Source organism: Penicillium soppii, assembly GCF_028829465.1.
Source record: "Penicillium soppii strain IBT 18220 chromosome Unknown utg000006l, whole genome shotgun sequence".
Classification (NCBI taxonomy): domain Eukaryota; kingdom Fungi; phylum Ascomycota; class Eurotiomycetes; order Eurotiales; family Aspergillaceae; genus Penicillium; species Penicillium soppii.
The window spans coordinates 2,487,595-2,505,359 of NW_026643236.1; the positions used below are offsets into that span (position 1 = coordinate 2,487,595).

Here is a 17,765-nt window from a genome sequence, read left to right on the forward strand (position 1 = left end):
GCAGTCATGCAGCGTTGATTCATGCTTCGATGCCAAATTTCCAAGAGTTCTGTTTCATAACAAGAAATATACCCATATCTTCTAGATTCTTGGTGTCTTAGCCTGTGCTTTCCAATACGAAGGATGCCATGTGATGGGATGGGCTTGCATAGATTTGCCCAGGCCAATCTAAAGCAATGCTTGAAGTAGACAATGCTGTAATCAATGCCTAACTGATGTTCAAACCTTCCAAGGTTGAAATTCTATATATGTACTCTTTTTTCTGAAAAGCAAAAGCCTTTCAAGGTTGGAAGTACAGCAAATGCAAACGTTGATGCCTGACTCCATAGGCCCATGCATTGGCAATTGGGCTTTGAAGAACCCAACCTATTGCAGATGCAAGCTCAATGTGAGGTGAAAATATGAGATGAAACTCAAATCTATTTCGATCTCAGCTTTCTAAACAGAACAACGTTGAAAACCTAGATTAATCTTTAGAGCAGTACTTTGAATACGAAAATTACCGACTCCACAATGTGGGAACTAAAACAAACCTGTAATACACATACCGTGAAGTAATTAATGCCTGAGGCGGCAAGAATTGGATGCGATCATGACTGAAAGAGTAAGGCTATCTCTCCTCTTTTACCATTTATCTTCAACATATGCTATCAGTTTGATCAAGACTTTGCGATTACTCTGTTTTCTTGCAAGTAGCAGTTGCGCCTAATAAAACGAATAAATATTTACATTTGGTGAGTGACCAACCAACGGCGTTCTTTGACCTGCCAGGGAGTTCTGGTTCGCCAATTGACCTCAGCCCATTAGACGCTCTTCCACTCAAAGCACCTTGTTGACTGGAGATTTAGATCCAATCGGAACAATCGCACTATATCTCTGGATCTATTATCTTGAACTGGGTTTATCAAAAGGTAACTTTTTCAACCCTTGTGATTGTTGGACAGTTGGGTTTCCCCCCAATTTGACCCACCTTCATCTGTTCCCGCGTTGCATATCCCGCGCAGCAACTCCAAGCTTCATCGGCCTAAACTCCGCCTCCGACTATTGAGTCGCGCATCATTGGCACCTTATTCACTGCGGGTACGACGTGATCTAAGTCTAGCGAATCCCTGAAGCCACTGTTATAGTCTGTACCAATTCCGGGAGCACAAGCTAATTGGGTGTTGTGCGCGTCGCATAGATATCCTGCATTATTGCCAAATCCCGACTGGGCTGACGCTGACGCTCTTGCCTAAGGCTACTGTAAAGCGGTTCGTACCCAGCCAATACAACCCTGTCCCCTTTTGCACAGCCAGCTCTGCGCTGTCTGAAACGGGAGCGATCGCGCACCGATATTGAGATCTGACGTGGTCTGACAACAGAGCACGCACGCGAAACACAAGCATTGACGCCTAAACCGAGCATCCGCTGCACGTATCCAAACCACTCATAACCATGTCGTCGACCTCCCCTTCTAAGGAACCAGAACTCGACCCCGAAGTGCATTCGGGTGAAGAACAAGAGCATATGGACAAGGACCATCACGACGCGCAGGGACATCATGGCGAGTTTGAGGTGAAGGAGCAGGATCGGTGGCTTCCGATTGCAAATGGTTAGTCGCGTTTCATTGCATTTCTGCTGTTGTTCTGATTTGCGCGTACCTTGCCTTTACTGCTGGGCTGCCCACTCTTCTTGTTTTCCCCGCATTTTTTATCCGCACTTCTGTTCCATCCGACCATTCGGGACTTTGTTCAGATTCATTTAGTTCCGAGACCTTGATGCCGGAGCCGCATTGATTTCTTGTTGAACCTCTCGCCGGTCGCGTGCTTTAGTTAAACCATCCCACACTACCATACCCCTCTTCGAGCAGCGACGTTTTCCCACACTCGATCACCATGTTAACCTCGACGATCCTATTTAGTTGCTCGTATCATGAAACTCGCCCTACCTGAAAACGCAAAAATCGCCAAAGAAGCCAAGGAGTGTATGCAGGAATGTGTGAGCGAGTTTATCTCGTTCATTACCAGTGAAGGTCAGTCTGATACCTCGCCTACCCTGCCCTTCACAGATACTGACCGATCGCCTGAATAGCCTCGGAGAAGTGTCAACAGGAGAAGCGCAAAACGGTCAACGGCGAAGATATTCTATTTGCGATGACGTCGCTCGGTTTCGAGAACTACGCGGAGGCCCTCAAGATCTACCTATCCAAGTACCGCGAGGTAATAAACCCCAAACCCATGGACCAATCATCCCCACCCCAATCGTCCCAGTCTTTTCCATCCCAGGACAGTTTCCCCACACTCCAGAGCGGAGCCGCGCGCGCGTCACAAGCCCATTTACTGACACGACCCCAGACCCAATCTGCCCGTGGCGAGAACCAGCGCCCCCCAAGCGCTGGTTACGGCGCCGGAGGACCAGTGGGTGGCCCTGGTGGGCCTGGACCTGCTCGTCCCACCAGCTTCGCTGACGCCGAAGGCGCAAACCCCATGCTGAACCCTAACATGGACCCTTCTGAACAAGATGCCTCCGCTTATGGCTATCCGGCTATGGTTGGCCAGTCTCACAATGGTGCTGGCGGTGAGCAATACTAGTGGTGAGCATGGTTTGAGCGCTGTTGATCCAGCGTAAGACGTGAAGACGTCTTCTGTAATCTGCTGGCCTTGTTTTCTTTCGGCGCCCTTTTCAAATCTATCTCTACTTGTTTGCCTGCGCTGGTATCTTGCGTTCGATGTTGCCCGGAGTGGTCTCCTAGAGGGCTTGCCATTTTTAACGCTTCATCTCGGCAGATGCGTTGGATTATATTCATACTTGATTTTTGGGAGTTTGCGGGGAACTATGGGTGGGATAAGGGCACATCTGTATCTACGACAGTGCGAGGTCTCTGCAAGACCATGAGACTGCAATCTGTATATTGGAGTAAATGGAACACATTGTCCCCTACGTTTGCTACGTTGTGCGTATTTTTTATATTCTTGAGAAGGTAAATGCCGAGTAAAAGTGGAACTAGCCACGAGTTTCAAGTAGAGAGAAAGCCTTCAAGAAAACAAATGCAACGTTGGAAGCCAAGAAGCATCCGGAGGTCCCGTCTTGGGATCTATTCAAGGATACACTACGGAATATTGTATTGCACTTGGATCATTTGGTCGAAACGAGAGGTTTTCTCAAGTTGTTCACCAAATTGATTATCATGCGGGTCCCAAATTTCCCAAGACCAGTTCCCCGATTAGGATCAACTCCGCAACCCTAAGATGCCCCTAAAAAGACCCTGAACGGTCCCTCAAAAGCCACGAAATGGCCCCCAATGCTGAATGCCCACTCATCTTCAGGCATCCCCTGCCTCCACTGTTAGCCGCATGAAACTTAAGCAGGATCGGAGATTGCAATTACCTAGCTAGGAAATAGAGTGCGAGTAGATTGTGTTTTCTTTCTTCAAGGTACATCATACTTACCCGTGGACCCTTCAGCTGGCTCAAATCTCACCAAAAATAGAGCCTGCTGAGTTTCTAAACGAATGCGAGTATAGTCTATATGACTTGTCTTAGATCTGTATGGACTTTCTTATAAATTGAGAGTATGCTCCAAAATTATCTGATTTCTTCGTATTCATTCTTTTATCTTGCACCTCGTATATACTTCCTTCTTTTGGACATAGTCCAGTTCATACGAACATGCGTAGTCTTCTATGGTGGACTGCGGCAGCGAGTGCGCTAGCTTCGGCCTCAGCCGCTGCCGTTCATCAGTGAGTTCCACACAAACAATCCATATCATTTCCTAACATCATCCACAGCGATGCTCACAAGAGAGATACTTGCACGGGGCCCATCGCCTCCTCTCCCACATCCTACTGGATGCTGGACCAGGACCACACCGGCATTCCTCGAGGCTATGCCCCTGAAGTATCCAACGCCAACTACCCCGTCTGGCGCAACGTGAAAGATTACTCTGCGTCGGCCGACGGATCTGGTGATCAAACCAGCAGCATCCAGAAAGCCATCAATGACGACGGATCCAAAGGCAGCCGTGAGGGTAAGGGTGTCACCAGGTACCCTGCCGAAGTTTTCCTCCCCGGCGGTACCTACCAGCTGGGAAGTACTTTGAACCTGCGTGTCGGCACGGTAATTACCGGTGACCCGTTGAACCCGCCGGTTCTCAAAGCAGCGGCCGGCTTTAAAGGTGATACTGTTGTCAATGGATTCGATAGTAAGAACGGTCAGCCGGAGACTAGTTTTATGACGCTCCTCCGCAACGTTGTCATCGATACTACGGCTCTTAGCGCCGATACTAAGATTACTGCGTTACAATGGGGTGTTGCTCAGGGATCTGGCTTGACCAATGTTAAGATCAAGATGCCGTCCAGCTCCACCGGACACACTGGTATCAACATCAATGCCGGATCTACCATTGCTGTGACGGATGTTGACATTACGGGCGGTGTTGTCGGTATCAAGAACTCGAACCAGCAGGTCAACTTCAAGAATATCTACTTCAGACAATGCACGACTGGCTTCTTGGCTTCTGGTGGCCACACTGCTCTTCTGCAAGGCGCAACATTTGACACGGTTGGTCTGGGCGTCGACATGAGCAGCAATGGACTTGGAAGCCTGGTCTTGCTGGATTCCAAGTCTACCAACTCTGGTACCGTGGTAAAATTCCACGATTCCTCCAATGACAGCGGTAACCGCAATAGCCAGCTGGTCATCCAGAACCTTATTCACGACACCAACAATGCAATTGCGGTCGATAGCAGCAACAAAGTGAAGCTCGCTGCCACTGCTAAGGTCGATACTTGGATCTGGGGTAATGAAACCCCTGGCCAGTACGTGACAGGTAAGAGCTACACAACCACTAGACCAGATGCACTCTTGTCCAATGGCAAGTTCTTCACTCGCAGCCAGCCCACCTACGCCGAGTATGCCGCAGACCAAGTCGTGAACGTCAAGAATGTCAGTGGCCACCCCGTTAAGGGCGATGGTTCAACAGACGACGTGGCATCCCTCAACGCCATTCTAGCAAACAACGCAGCGAACTGCAAGATCAGCTACTTCCCCTACGGTGTCTACATCGTTAAAGATACCCTCAAGATCCCCGTGGGCTCGCGCATTGCAGGCGAAGCCTGGGCCGTGATTTCCGGAGCAGGCGATGCCTTCAAAGACGCCTCCAACCCTAAACCAGTAGTCCAAGTCGGACAAGCCAACGACGTCGGCACCATCGAAATCCAAAATATGCGCTTTAGCGTCTCCGAGATCCTCCCCGGCGCCACAATCCTCGAAATCAACGCTGCAGGTACGAAACCCGGCGATGTCGCCCTGTGGAACACAATCGCGACGATCGGCGGTACAGCCGAAACCAGCATCAAAGACAACTGTTCTAACCAAGACACCTCTAAATGCATGGCCGCCTTCATGGTCATGCATCTGACCAAATCCTCCTCAGCTTACATCGAGAACTTCTGGGGCTGGACCGCAGATCACAACCTCGACGGTGGCTCGGGGTACACGATCATCTCTACCGGCCGCGGCATCCTCGTCGAAGCAACGAAAGGAACATGGCTCACCGGCACGGGGTCCGAGCACCACTGGCTATACAACTACAACTTCCGGTCTGCGCAGAACGTCTACGGCGGCATGTTGCAGACGGAGTCACCGTACATGCAGGGCGAGGGGGCTACGAGGCTCGCGCCTGCGCCTTGGACGGCTAAGAGCGCGATTGGCGATCCCGATTTCTCGTGGTGCGGTGGTGCCGATGGGAAGTGTCGCACTGCGCTGGCGACGAATGTCGATGGTGGGAAGGATGTCTTCCTCTATAATAGTGCTGCTTGGGCGTTCTTCAATGGCGAGTGGACGGGTGACTATGGGACGCAGTGCAGTGGGTCTTGTCAGACGAATATGATGCGTGTCACTGGCTCGCCAGAGAATCTGGTTTGGTATTCGATTGGGACCAGGAAGGCCGATGTCATGATCTTGGATGGGAAGAGTAATCCTACCGAGTATAATCATCCTGGTGGGTGGGAGGCTGTTATTCAGGGATATAGACAGTTCTCTTCGTGAGGTGGATGTATCTCCATATGTGTATAGGTGTATATAAGTGTACATATATAGTCTGGACATAGACAAAAGGAAGAAGTGCAGCCCTGCGGGGCAGTTCCGTGGGGCAGAGATCGACCGAAATTCAATTCAATCTCCTCGACATATTCGAGTGCTTGATTTAAAAATATCAATTGGAAGTGTTGGATCCAATCGTCAATATCTTTTTCTTCGATCCTTGAACCCTCCAATCTTACAAATCTCCAAAGAATCACCCCCGACTCAAATCCCATCCCCATTACGTCATTGCTCTCAACATGACTATTCTCCGCGTTGGCATAATCGGGTATGAAAAGCAACATATCAAGCCCTCAAAGCCTACATACTGACCATTCCAGCTGCGGCGAGATCACCCAAGTAGCCCACATCCCCACACTAGGCTTCCTGTCCGACAAATTCAAAGTAACATACCTCTGCGATGTCTCCGACGGCGCCCTCGCGCACTGCGCAAGCAAAGTAACCGGCGAAAAGCCACACACAACCCGCTCCGCAGAAACCCTCTGCTCCGCCCCAGAAGTTGACATCGTCATGATAGCCAACAGCGACGCCTTCCACGTCCCGCACGCCCTGCTGGCCCTGCACCACGGCAAAACCGTCTTCATCGAGAAGCCAATGGCTCTCTCCCTCAAAGACGCGGATAGTATCATCGCCCTGGAAAAGGATTCGCCAGGCAAAGTGATGGTTGGCTATATGCGGCGGTATGCAAGTGCGTTCATTGACGCCGTTAAGGAAATCGGATCCCTGGACCAGGTGCAGTATGCGCGTGTGAGAGATATCGTCGGGCCGAATTCGGATTTTGTTGGGCAGTCCGGGACTTTCCCGAAGGTGTTTTCGGATTTTAGAGCTGAGGATTCTAGCGAGTTGGCTGCTAAGACTAGGGAGTTTTTGGAGCAGGGGTTGAGTGCTGAGCTTGGGATTGAGGTTTCCGAGGATACGGCGAATCAGTGGAGGAACTTGGGCAGTTTGGGGTCTCATGATCTTAGTGCTATGCGGGAGGCGCTGGGAATGCCATGTGGTGTTCTTGGTGCGTCTTTGTGTACTGCGAAGGGGCCGCAGTTCTGGAGGTATGTTTAACAGTTTGGGTTGGGGTTGGGATTGGTGCTGATTCAATTTAGTGCGCTGTTTCAGTATCCCTCTTTTGCTGTCTCTTATGAGTCTGGAATTGATGAGGTTCCTCGCTTTGATGCCTCGATCGAGGTCTTTGGAGGCCGGAAGACTGTCAAGGTTTGCTTTGATTCGCCTTATGTCAAGGGTCTGCCGACTACTATGCATATTCGAGAGAAATTGGAGGATGGATCTTTCCGGGAGTCTATGATCCGGAAGACCTATGAGGATGCTTACACTTTGGAAATGAAGGAGTTATATGCTTTTGTTGTTGATGGTAAGCCGGCGAAAACTACCTCGGAGGATGCGAAGAAGGATATTGAGATCTTTGGTATGATCATGAAGGCTGGTCTGGAGGGACAGGCTCGATTCAGCAAGAATTAGCCGGTTGTGACTACTCTAGCTTCGGTCCATCCATGCTGTATCGACTCTTATTGGTGCTAATCTAGTGCTAGTCTCGAATGAAAATTGAACCATATGTATTTATGAAGATTAAATCACGGTAGTTAGTGTCGTTCACTTCGTTGCTTTGCCCCAATGGCCGTTCGGGCCGTACTGTGCAGGGATCTGAGGCCATGTATCTATACCGTCTAACATAGCAAGTCTGCAAGGCCCAGTCAATATCTTATCAAGTGCCGTATTCTGGGATTTGAACTTACGCCATTCCACCTGTAAGGTGCGGGTCAATGTGACAATGGAGGAAGAAAGCCTAACTTGTTAGCATAAAGGTCGTGGTAAGTATATATTCTTGGATTGCTTTCTCACTCCAGGATTTTCCACTATAAGATCCAGGATATTAGTCTTGAGCCCATCGAAACAAAACAGCGACAGAATTGCAGGCAACTTACCGTGATAGCGAACTACCATCCAGCTAGGGCCTAGGAAGGCAGGAATTGTTGTGAAGGTATCTACAAGACCCGTGAGGATTTTTCCAGCTCAAAGCCATTCCAGGGCAGTTCGAATATCGTACCTCTCATTGGGGGATTAACCAGATTAAACAAATCCGGGATTTCCTTCCTCGCTTCCGCAACAGATGTCCAATTGAACTTGCCAGTACCAGCGCCCTGATTCAAGGTTAGTCTCAGACAGCAAAAAAAAAAGGCCAAAAAACTCACAAGAACATAAACCATATTCGAATGCTTGTGAATCGGATGACCAGGCTGAAGCGTGGTCGCGCTCCCAGAGACGTCGAAGATAATATCCACCCAAGTACCATTTTGCGTAGCGATGACCAGACTACTATTTGCCTGTGATTGGGGATTCCACAGCATAGGCTTCTCAGACTCGAGCGACAAATCGTACGCTTGATCTCCATTGAGAGACCATTTCCAGGCCTTCTCAATACGCCCAACCGTAAGCCGGTATGTCGAGTCTGCTTCTTCGCTGGGCTGGTTTGGAATCAGTGGCTTGACGGTTGTTTCATCTAGAAGCACGACGTCTGGGCTTGTGCTGACTCCACCGTAGTTGATAGACTGGGTTCCTACGACAGAGGGGTCGCCGTTGATGTAGGAGAGGAGGCCGTAGCCCGCGAATTTTTGGTTATATCCTGCATTGGCTACTGTGATTCGGTAGTCGCCGGGTGTGTTGTTTAGTTGGACTAGCACAGAGTAGCGGGCTCCGTTGCTTATTGTCACAGCCTATATGTGTCTTGGTCAGTATGATGCAGTGAGGTGTTGGTTTTGAAGAATGATGGATCATACATCGACTTTGGTGGGTACGATATGTTGACCATCAACTTCGTATACCCAAAGGGAATGATTGTTGATAGAAACTATGATCTAGTCAGCTAACGATTTTAGGTCAATGGCTGATCTATACAAAATCATACATGTCAGACTTGAGATAGCTGCGGAGCCAATAAGATTAAGGCTTGTCCAGCCATCTCGAGGATCCACTTGAATTGATTCTTCTGGGGAGCTTGTGGCATTGCATTGGTCAAACATAGACGGTGGGACTGCGGTATAGTTATGCTGAGCAAATGTCGTTTGGGCATATGTGTTGTGGATTGGAAGACATCTTTGTGGTGCATCACATATAAGCTTTCCTTCTCGATCCATACATGGAGAATACGTACCCTTTTGCTGTGAAATTTTGACCTTGAAGCAGAGGTGAAAGCTGAGGGGGCACCAGACTAGTCAGATAGCCTGGGTCGACACAGCGAACTCTGCCTTTGCCATTGATCAACACGGAATCTGCACATCTAGATTTCTGGTTAGTGTTTCTCCCCACATTACTTTATATTGCTTACAGTGCGTCAATGTCTGCCGCGAGTGCAATGTTTCGGAGTTCCTCTGAGGTTTGGTGGAACCAATCGGATATCATGACCAATTTGGGATCTTGGATCGCATTATGAATTTGGGAATGAGCATGGGTGTCATTCGATATCGCAGTAGCGAGGTTTGCGTCAATGTTTCGAGGTCTAAGATACAAATCTTTTAGTCGGTTGCGAGAATTGAATTCCAGTTGGGTAAACACACCTGATATAAATTGGTCCATACAAGCCGTCCATGTTTTGTCCTCTGGAATGCGAGTGATACCTTAGAAAAAATTAGTGTTTTCATATCATAGTGGTAAAGAATCGGCTGACCAGTATGTTCCATATTGCGCTGCTGCAAATTTAGAAACGAATTTCCTTCCAGGGGCAATTAGTCTTTGCGAGACCCCGGGCACACCATCCGACCAGGATGTTCCTTGTTGTCTAATTTTATATTAACCACTGCACAAACCTTCCACGTCTTTTTTCCTTTTTGTTTTGAAGAGGAAACTCACTCAATTCCATGATAATGCACTGTGGTGTTGAACGGCAAGAAATTGTTCACTGTCACCTCAACATTGTCGCCTTCGTCAAGGATGAGAGGAGGTCCAGGGAATTGACCGTTGATCAAAACTTGTTGTCTTTCGACTCCATCGGGCGCTCTCGTTCCCCAGGTTAGGTTTAATTCGAACCGTTTTGTCGGGGAGTTCTTGAGGACAGCCGAAGCAACGCCTAGTCCAACGCAACCAAATAACACAGACAACTTCATGGTGACTGTGTAATCAAAGATCACCGATACTATACAGGCACGGGAAAGAAAGATACCCGATTTAGGCTGGTTATTGGGGGTACATCTGCTTATAGGGGCGTCGCGGGTGTCTTAGGTATTTTGAACGTTGCGCAATGGACTATGCAAGGTATCGCGATTCGAAAATTGTCTGGCAGCCGCAGTCAGCCCCAGCATGGCGCCGACATGGCCCCTGGCCCAGGGATCCGCTCTTGTGTACCTATCTGTGCCGATCTCTCGGGTGCCCACGAGTAATTGGTCCAATATGAGTGGCTTTCGTGACCCGAAATAGCTCTGCACTTGAGATCCGCTTCGTCGGAAATAGTAGCTTGGGTGACTCGGCATACCATTGGGAGGCTGCATGAAGTATGGGATCTCATTGGCTAGTGAACATGCCTGAATCAAGGGAGCTCCATTCGAAGCTAAATTCTTCTTGCGCCCTCCATACGTGGAGCGAAAGGAGATAGCTTGGAATATCCAGCTGAGATAGCTCTTCTGCTCAGTGAGAGCATAGCGCAGAATACGGGTTGACATAGTGAGTTGGCAGTCCGTGCATAAAGACAGCTTTGAGACTATTGATCGAGTACGGTGATTTTGCTTTTTTGGTCAAAGGCTGAATGACAAATCGAATGCTCTCATTTTCAGGGTATTTATGATCTTCTCCAAAGCGACCTCGTTTTGGACCGCAATGTTCAAGAATTGAAGGGCAGTAGCTAAGGAAACCCTGGAACGAGAGATCTACGGGACCACTCTCAACCGATCGGGTTAGTGTACTTTGAAATGCGGCTCTCAAAGAATTGTTGTCTTTAAAGATGCTTCAAGCTGCTTCTAGATCTATACTTGACGTACTCCGTATATTCAAAGGACTTTGGTTATTGATGGTAGATTTCTTGCTGTTTCTCTTTTTCACCTTCTCTGGGTTCTGTCTTGAAAGCATCCTTGAAGATGTGTTTTGGGCTGTGATTAGGTATTGGTTCATAGCAAGTGCGCCTGGTGAGACTATATAACCATAAGAAATAAGCGGAGTAGATAATGTAGATAGCGAGAAAACATCAAATTGAGTCTGGGCCAACCACTCTAAGATGTGGAAACAATAGTTATATTCTCTCTACTATTTGAGTGCTTGAAATAGCGGTGTGTGAAAAGCTGCATACATAGTTATAACAAGAAAAAACTTGGTTTCTGTGGGGTTCGGCTTAGAGATTCCTCAGCGGGCAATTCTCTACTGTACAGTATGATGTAAACAACTTCAATATACTCTTCTATTGGCTCGTCACTCGCAAGGGCCTTAAATCTTATTTTCCATTTCTTTGCCACGCATATTTCCTACACCAAGACAAACACTCTAAAAAGTAAGAGCCAGGGATGATAGAAGTGTATATCTGAAGGGCAAATTATACAAGTGCTTATCATTGGCTTAACCAAAATATCCTCAAACGTGGTTACCCCTTGAGCTACACCTCACCGTTTTCCCCCCAACTTATCAAAACTCCCTCGGTCTATTAATATCAGCCTCCAGGCTTATTCTGGTCCCAAAATGAGCTGGCAAGGTATATAGACTTCCGTTTGTAATGACTGCTCAAGAACTAATCTCATGGTTACAGGTTGGGTCGATCAAACTCTGGTGGGATCTAAAAAAATCGATAAAGCTGCTATCTTCTCAGCTGCGGGCGATGCTTTGCGTGCAAAGAGTGCAGGGTTCAATGTATGCTTTTATTGGAATATTCCAGTCTCACTTTTAGGGATCCCAGCAACTCAAATGTCTCACAATAGGTTCAACTAGAGGAACTTCAGTACATACTGAGAGGATTCGAAGATTCAATCCCTCTATATTCCGGTGGTCTCTATATCGCAGGCGAAACGCTTCAGGTTACCAAAGCAGATGATCAGAGCATCTACGCCGAAAAGGTAAGGTATCTTGATAATGACACGGGCTGATGAATCGTTAAATTGTGGACATATTATAGGGTAAAGAGGGTGTTTGTGTGGTGAAATCATCGCAATCAATAGTGATCGCACATTATCCTGAAACAGTGCAACCTGGAGAAGCTGCGAGCATCGTTAGACAGCTTGCGGAATATTTGACTAGTATAGGATACTAAAATTCACTGATTTGCGAACTCCAACCTTCAAGCCACATCTAGGTGCTTTCAATGAATGGCGCTTTTCGCTACCGCATTGGAAGACCATTCAACTTCGAATGAATTGTGTATAGAAATTATGTAAATATAGATCAATCGTCGTGTGGCAGAGATTAGTTTGGTGGTTTGATAATGCCACTCCGATCTTATCACAGATATATACATGTTGCCTATGTTGCCTATTTATATGTGACTACCTAGGTAGGTGATTCGCTATTTCTCGTATTCAAGATACGTTTCCTCTGCAAATGGATAGACATTATGCCTGTCCAGTAGTCAGCTTTCTTGTGGTGTACACACAATGCTCAGCACCACTCAAGAGAGCTGAAAATTTCCTCCATGCCAACCAAGCCCGAGATGTTTAGATCTTCCTTTGTCAAAACGGGTCCATCAGCAGTCCAGCTCTTCTCACGAGCTGTCTCCCAAAACTGTAACATAAGCCCAATCTCCCGTCCCCACTTGGGCCATAGATTATCATAATGATCAAGAGGAACTTGAATGTAGTCAGCAGGCTTGCCTGAGACCTGGGACCACAAGTTGATAATTTCACGAGTTGTTTTGGTCTCACTCTGGGCCAGAACAATCCTGCCGATTGTGAGCTGGGGTTGGTTGAAGATTGCGAGTGCGTAGATGCCGGTATTGACTTTAGGATCGCCCACTGTTGTGATGGGCGTGTCTTCTGAGACAGGGAATAGCTGGACATATTTGCCGCATGTTTTCTGCACAGTAGTCAGTACATTGCTTGCTGAGTTGAAGTTCTAAAACCCACCAGAAGATTTGGAACAATCATTGGCAGAGCAATGTTCGTCCCATAGTATCCGACCCAAAGGAAGGTCGTCTTGGTGAGTAGATTTTTATCTTGCTTGATGAACTCATCGACCTTGAGTTTTCCCTCAAAATGAGGTATACGATGTTTGCCACCCGAAATCTTCACGTTGTCAGGGACCGTGCTCCATACGAAGTGCTTTAGAGAGGCGGTTTGAGAAGCCGCTTTAGCAAGGTTGATTCCTTGCTTACTTTCAATATCAATCAGTTCCTCAACATTCTGGGTCATGAATCCGGCCCAGTAATCGGTAACGGCGTAGATGGCATATGATCCCTTTTTCAGTCAGTCGACCTAGCGGTTTACTTGAAAAGCGCATTAAGCATGGATCTCACCTCAAATGCTCCCACTAGGGTACCCTCGTCGTTCCAATCAGCCTTCACCATCTCCACCCCTTGCAAAGCCAGTGCCTTAGATGCATCACTATTGACATCACGAGTAATCCCACGGATTTTGTAGTCACCAGACTTCAGGGCAGCAGCAATCACCGACCCTCCCTGGATGCCTGTAGCTCCAACAACAGTGATAAGCTTCGTTACTGTTGTCATATTGTGATCGTGATTGTGGTTTGGATGAATAGTAGGGGGGTAGTTAGGGGGGCTTTAAAAGATTTTTAAATTACAAAGAAAATGCGTGCGTTCATAATTGGATTCATCAAGTCTTCGGCACAACGGCCTGTTATGCTCCGGAAAAAGCAATCCTGCTCCATATTTCCAATACATCTACTGAGGGCGGTATCAAGTCACAACAAACCGGGTGAATTTCGAGGAACATAAGAACTCACTGCACTGCACTAGTTGAGTGATCAGCTGGACTTTCGATTGTCAATCACGATCCAGATCGATTTATCTGGGATATGATAAGGGTAGTATATTAATTGCAATAATACTACTCCGCAAAGAATACAGTGGCTCTTTGTTGGTCTCTGCGCTACAAGGAACTATTTCTCTTAGCGCGAGTCAGCTTTAGTTGATTGATCTGAATTCCGAGACACCACAATATCTGTGAATCGATTAGCAGAAGGACCTCGGGAAATCGCAAACAGAAACGGCTAGTAAGCAGAAGGTGTAATTTGGAGTTGTAAGGGGGTCTTCCTTCTCCTCGTCCTCGGCTACTAGCTCACTTCGTACCATGACCACGAGCGCGTCTGGTAAAACAATCGTGATAATAAACGATAAAACGAAGATAGCAGAGAAGAACAAGAATTCAAGGCGTAAAGGAGAATTATAAACACGGTTTTTCATTTTTATTATTCGTTTGAAAGGAACAGAGTACGGAGTACTTGATCTTATGGAGGTCTACATTGTAAAAGAGGGTTAGGTACCCTAAGGTTCGGCGCATCTGTATAGAGATGATTAGAAAAGCGGTCAGGAAGCGGTTACTACTGACCTATCAGTGCTTCATTGGTCATCCAGGTACTGACTCCATGTTTTTTCAAACAAAAATTGAAAACCCCTTGGGACATATCCGTCTAGTCTTCAACATGAAATTTGCCTCTTTGCCAAGTCACCTATCAACCAGCGGTAATATGTCTCCTAATGATTGCTTACAAGAGGCTCCAGCCTGTCAACAAACGACAAATCAAATCGAATTCAAGTCTACAGCCCTGGAGAAGTATAGAACCCTACAGCGTTGTACAAACCCCAAACCCTAGGCCACCCCGTCTTACATAATCAAGTTTCTCCGCATCCACGTGAGGGCTCCACCGGACCCGATCCCGCAGTCCCTCAACTTCCCGACTTTTTCGTCTCTTTGATCGTGTCGATTGCTATCCCTCGGCAATCGTTCTGGAATTCGCCCATGATGCGCTGAACTGACTGGTGATCTGGACTCGGAACATGCGGAATCGTGGCCGATTTGGACATAGAATGATGTCAATAGTACCTTTACCATGTCCTCCGTCAACGATAACGCCTCCTCGCCGCTCCCGGTCGATGGGGTGAGCAAGCGCAAACAAGGTAAGCGCCTGTCTATGTCCGTTGGTCTCGCCTAGGCAATATGGAACAAAAACTTGGACCCCTTCTTGCTCGGATATCATCCCACAAGACTTGGCTGCTGACCGGTGACTCAAAAAACTCTTAGGCGCTGCAGCTTGTGTCCACTGCCACCGGCGCAAGGTTCGCTGTGATGCCCGTTCCGTCGGAACACCCTGCACCAATTGTCGGGCCTCTGGAAAGTCCGACTGTCGTATACACGAAAAGAAAAAGCGTCTTGCAGTTCGCTCTATCCTAGATCCCGTTCCTATCCGATCTCGGCCTCTCCCGCTGACGGATCCTACCTCGAACCCCTCTCATCCAGCAGGAACCCCATTACCACCAAGCTTTCCAACTGCGTTCCAAAACGGCCATGCTACGCCTGTCTCTGGGGGTCTTTCACAACATGGCTATCCACAAGGCACGGGATCAGAGGGGTTTGGCCGCCAAGGCCCCGATATGGCGCATGCCCACGAGGCCCACAGCGAAATGGAACAACACCTTGTCAAGTTGATTGACGAAGAGGAATCCGGTAGAAGGGAAATCCAAAGAGGCGTGCGGGCTTTCTATGTTGGACACGAACTTTCAAATATGTCCTTTTTGATCCGGCAACAACGAGACCAAGATGATGATGTATATCATTTTGCCAGCAACGAAATACCAAGGCGCCAAATGAAGACAGGCCATGATCAGCTTCTCATGGATGCTCTCACACTTCCGGAACCGCCTCTAGCGGATGAACTGGTTCAGGCGTACTTCACCTATGTCAATCCGGGTTATCCTATTATTGACGAGGATCTCTTCATGACGCAGTATCGAAATCGAGACCCTGCAGATCCCCCGCCAATCTTACTCCTTCAGGCAATTTTGTTGGTTGGAGCGCATGTCTCTCGCGCAAAAGTAGAGCGAGATGCTCTCAAAGAAATTTTCTTCCGCCGCACCAAGTATCTGTTCGATAATCGCATTGAGCGAAATCGAGACATTCTTGTTCAAGCTGCACTTCTTTTGACGTGGCATTCTGATAGCGCAGATGATGATGTCGCTGCAGATGCTCATTTTTGGGTTGGCGCAGCGGCACGGATTGCCACAGGTCTTGGCATGCACCGCAACCCCGTTTCCAGCAGCTTTGTGACTCGTGATAGGCGAATGTGGAGACGAGTATGGTTCATTTTGGTCCAATTCGATGTGATGGTATCCCTGTCATATGGTCGACCGCAAGCAATCAACTTGGACGATTCTGATGTGTCTCCCCTGACGCCTGCTGATTTCGAGAATTGCGGCCCTCATGTGCAAGCAGAATTCGTGATCCACTTCACTGAACTTTGCACAATGATTTCCTACCTCATTCGCGACCGATTTGGGCTTCGAACCACCGAGGAGCGACGAAAGGCCGTTCTTCAAGAAGCGGATGGATCACTGGCAACCTGGTCTTTGAAGCTTCCCGATAATCTTCGCCTTCGAGCATCTGATATGGATCCCTGGTCTGCCATGCTCCATTTGACCTACAACAACTTCCTCATTCTGTTGCATCGGCCGCATCCCAGGGCCTCGGCTTATTCCGATGACTACGGTCCCCATGACGCAGAAATTTGCAGTGCAGCCGCTGGTGTCATAGCGTCCATTTTTGAAGAGCTCAGGATGAATGACCGCTTAAAATTCCTCTGGTACACTGGTGTTCATACACTCTTCACGGCTATGATTCAAGTTCGGGTAGAACTTCGATTCTCAAATCCTGTTCTTGCGATCAACGCCTTACGACGATTCGACTCCGCTTCTTACTCGCTGCGCGAGTTGGCCCAGTACTGGGTTCATGCGGGCACGATCTTGCGACTCTTCGAGGACTCCAAGCGCTTGCAAGAGGATCTTCGAATGGCAACCACAGAACGGCCCAAGCCGTTCGGCGACGCTCAACATTCACACAAAATGCCTGTTGCTTCTCCCGTCTCATCAATCACCATGCAGACTCCTCGGGCAATGTCTTTCGGTGTCCCCACCCCCGAGTCTACCACATCCCTACAGCAGACTACTCTCTCGCCACAACCAAATGCTCCGCAATTCACCAACTGGATTGCCCCTCTCCGGCTCAACGTCGGCCCAATGGAAAGAAACGATCCTTTCTCGAGCAGTATGCAAGTGGATTCCATCGAGCCAGCTCGAGATTATCCAGACTGGCGGCAACTGTTCTCCTTTGGAGATGTAGACCTGCCTCCTCCCGTCGGAGTTGAGGGTCTGCCCGAGCTTGAAGACGAGTGGCGGCAGATATACTGGCAGGATGCTCCGATGGCAGATCTCATCCATGATGGAGGATGGATTCACGGCTAGCCATGACTCGCTGCTTCTAAATATCCTCGAGAGGGTCTTCATGCTTCTTATCCTTTACTCGCCATATACCTTTCTTCCCACCTTGACGACGAGACGAGCTACGCCAGGGCACACCACTATACGCACGAAATTTTTCGCTACCATGTCAGGCCACAGACGCATACAGGTTCAAAATTTCCAACACTCAGCCCTATGATACCATGTCACAAACGATCGCGTACAATGATAGAATTATACCATGTCATATAATTACAAATAATGATATCGGATACAGTCATTTTGTGCATCTAAAGAATCAT

The 17,765-nt window shown here is 48.1% G+C and overlaps 8 protein-coding genes across 8 annotated transcripts; 5 read left to right on the forward strand and 3 right to left on the reverse strand.

The window, feature by feature from the left end:
* Positions 1–1,434: 1,434 nt before the first annotated feature.
* On the forward strand, positions 1,435–2,570 carry N7529_008308 (nuclear transcription factor Y subunit beta; the record flags this gene model as incomplete). Its single annotated transcript, XM_057243835.1, has 3 exons — positions 1,435–1,591; positions 1,901–2,011; positions 2,071–2,570. The coding sequence occupies 3 exons, from the start codon at positions 1,435–1,437 to the stop codon at positions 2,568–2,570; spliced, it is 768 nt and encodes a 255-aa protein (XP_057095373.1).
* Positions 2,571–3,827: 1,257 nt separating this feature from the next.
* N7529_008309 (glycoside hydrolase family 55 protein) lies at positions 3,828–6,026 on the forward strand (the record flags this gene model as incomplete). The annotated part of the gene is made up of 1 exon (XM_057243836.1): positions 3,828–6,026. The coding sequence occupies one exon, from the start codon at positions 3,828–3,830 to the stop codon at positions 6,024–6,026; it is 2,199 nt and encodes a 732-aa protein (XP_057095374.1).
* Positions 6,027–6,319: 293 nt separating this feature from the next.
* Positions 6,320–7,550, forward strand: N7529_008310 (Gfo/Idh/MocA family protein; the record flags this gene model as incomplete). The annotated part of the gene is made up of 3 exons (XM_057243837.1): positions 6,320–6,348; positions 6,401–7,126; positions 7,178–7,550. The coding sequence occupies 3 exons, from the start codon at positions 6,320–6,322 to the stop codon at positions 7,548–7,550; spliced, it is 1,128 nt and encodes a 375-aa protein (XP_057095375.1).
* A 132-nt stretch (positions 7,551–7,682) lies between these two features.
* On the reverse strand, positions 7,683–10,189 carry N7529_008311 (Multicopper oxidase type 2; the record flags this gene model as incomplete). Its single annotated transcript, XM_057243838.1, has 13 exons — positions 7,683–7,770; positions 7,826–7,875; positions 7,932–7,945; positions 8,015–8,074; positions 8,137–8,230; positions 8,282–8,803; positions 8,867–8,937; positions 8,995–9,182; positions 9,241–9,366; positions 9,415–9,585; positions 9,644–9,703; positions 9,754–9,864; positions 9,936–10,189. The coding sequence occupies 13 exons, from the start codon at positions 10,187–10,189 to the stop codon at positions 7,683–7,685; spliced, it is 1,809 nt and encodes a 602-aa protein (XP_057095376.1).
* A 111-nt stretch (positions 10,190–10,300) lies between these two features.
* N7529_008312 (uncharacterized protein) lies at positions 10,301–10,741 on the reverse strand (the record flags this gene model as incomplete). The annotated part of the gene is made up of 1 exon (XM_057243839.1): positions 10,301–10,741. The coding sequence occupies one exon, from the start codon at positions 10,739–10,741 to the stop codon at positions 10,301–10,303; it is 441 nt and encodes a 146-aa protein (XP_057095377.1).
* Positions 10,742–11,801: 1,060 nt separating this feature from the next.
* Positions 11,802–12,309, forward strand: N7529_008313 (profilin; the record flags this gene model as incomplete). Its single annotated transcript, XM_057243840.1, has 3 exons — positions 11,802–11,912; positions 11,981–12,115; positions 12,175–12,309. 3 exons carry the CDS (start codon positions 11,802–11,804, stop codon positions 12,307–12,309), a joined length of 381 nt encoding a protein of 126 aa, XP_057095378.1.
* A 344-nt stretch (positions 12,310–12,653) lies between these two features.
* N7529_008314 (NmrA/HSCARG family protein) lies at positions 12,654–13,719 on the reverse strand (the record flags this gene model as incomplete). The annotated part of the gene is made up of 3 exons (XM_057243841.1): positions 12,654–13,067; positions 13,118–13,447; positions 13,507–13,719. The coding sequence occupies 3 exons, from the start codon at positions 13,717–13,719 to the stop codon at positions 12,654–12,656; spliced, it is 957 nt and encodes a 318-aa protein (XP_057095379.1).
* A 1,343-nt stretch (positions 13,720–15,062) lies between these two features.
* Positions 15,063–17,466, forward strand: N7529_008315 (uncharacterized protein; the record flags this gene model as incomplete). Its single annotated transcript, XM_057243842.1, has 2 exons — positions 15,063–15,129; positions 15,254–17,466. 2 exons carry the CDS (start codon positions 15,063–15,065, stop codon positions 17,464–17,466), a joined length of 2,280 nt encoding a protein of 759 aa, XP_057095380.1.
* Between the last annotated feature and the right edge of the window lie 299 nt (positions 17,467–17,765).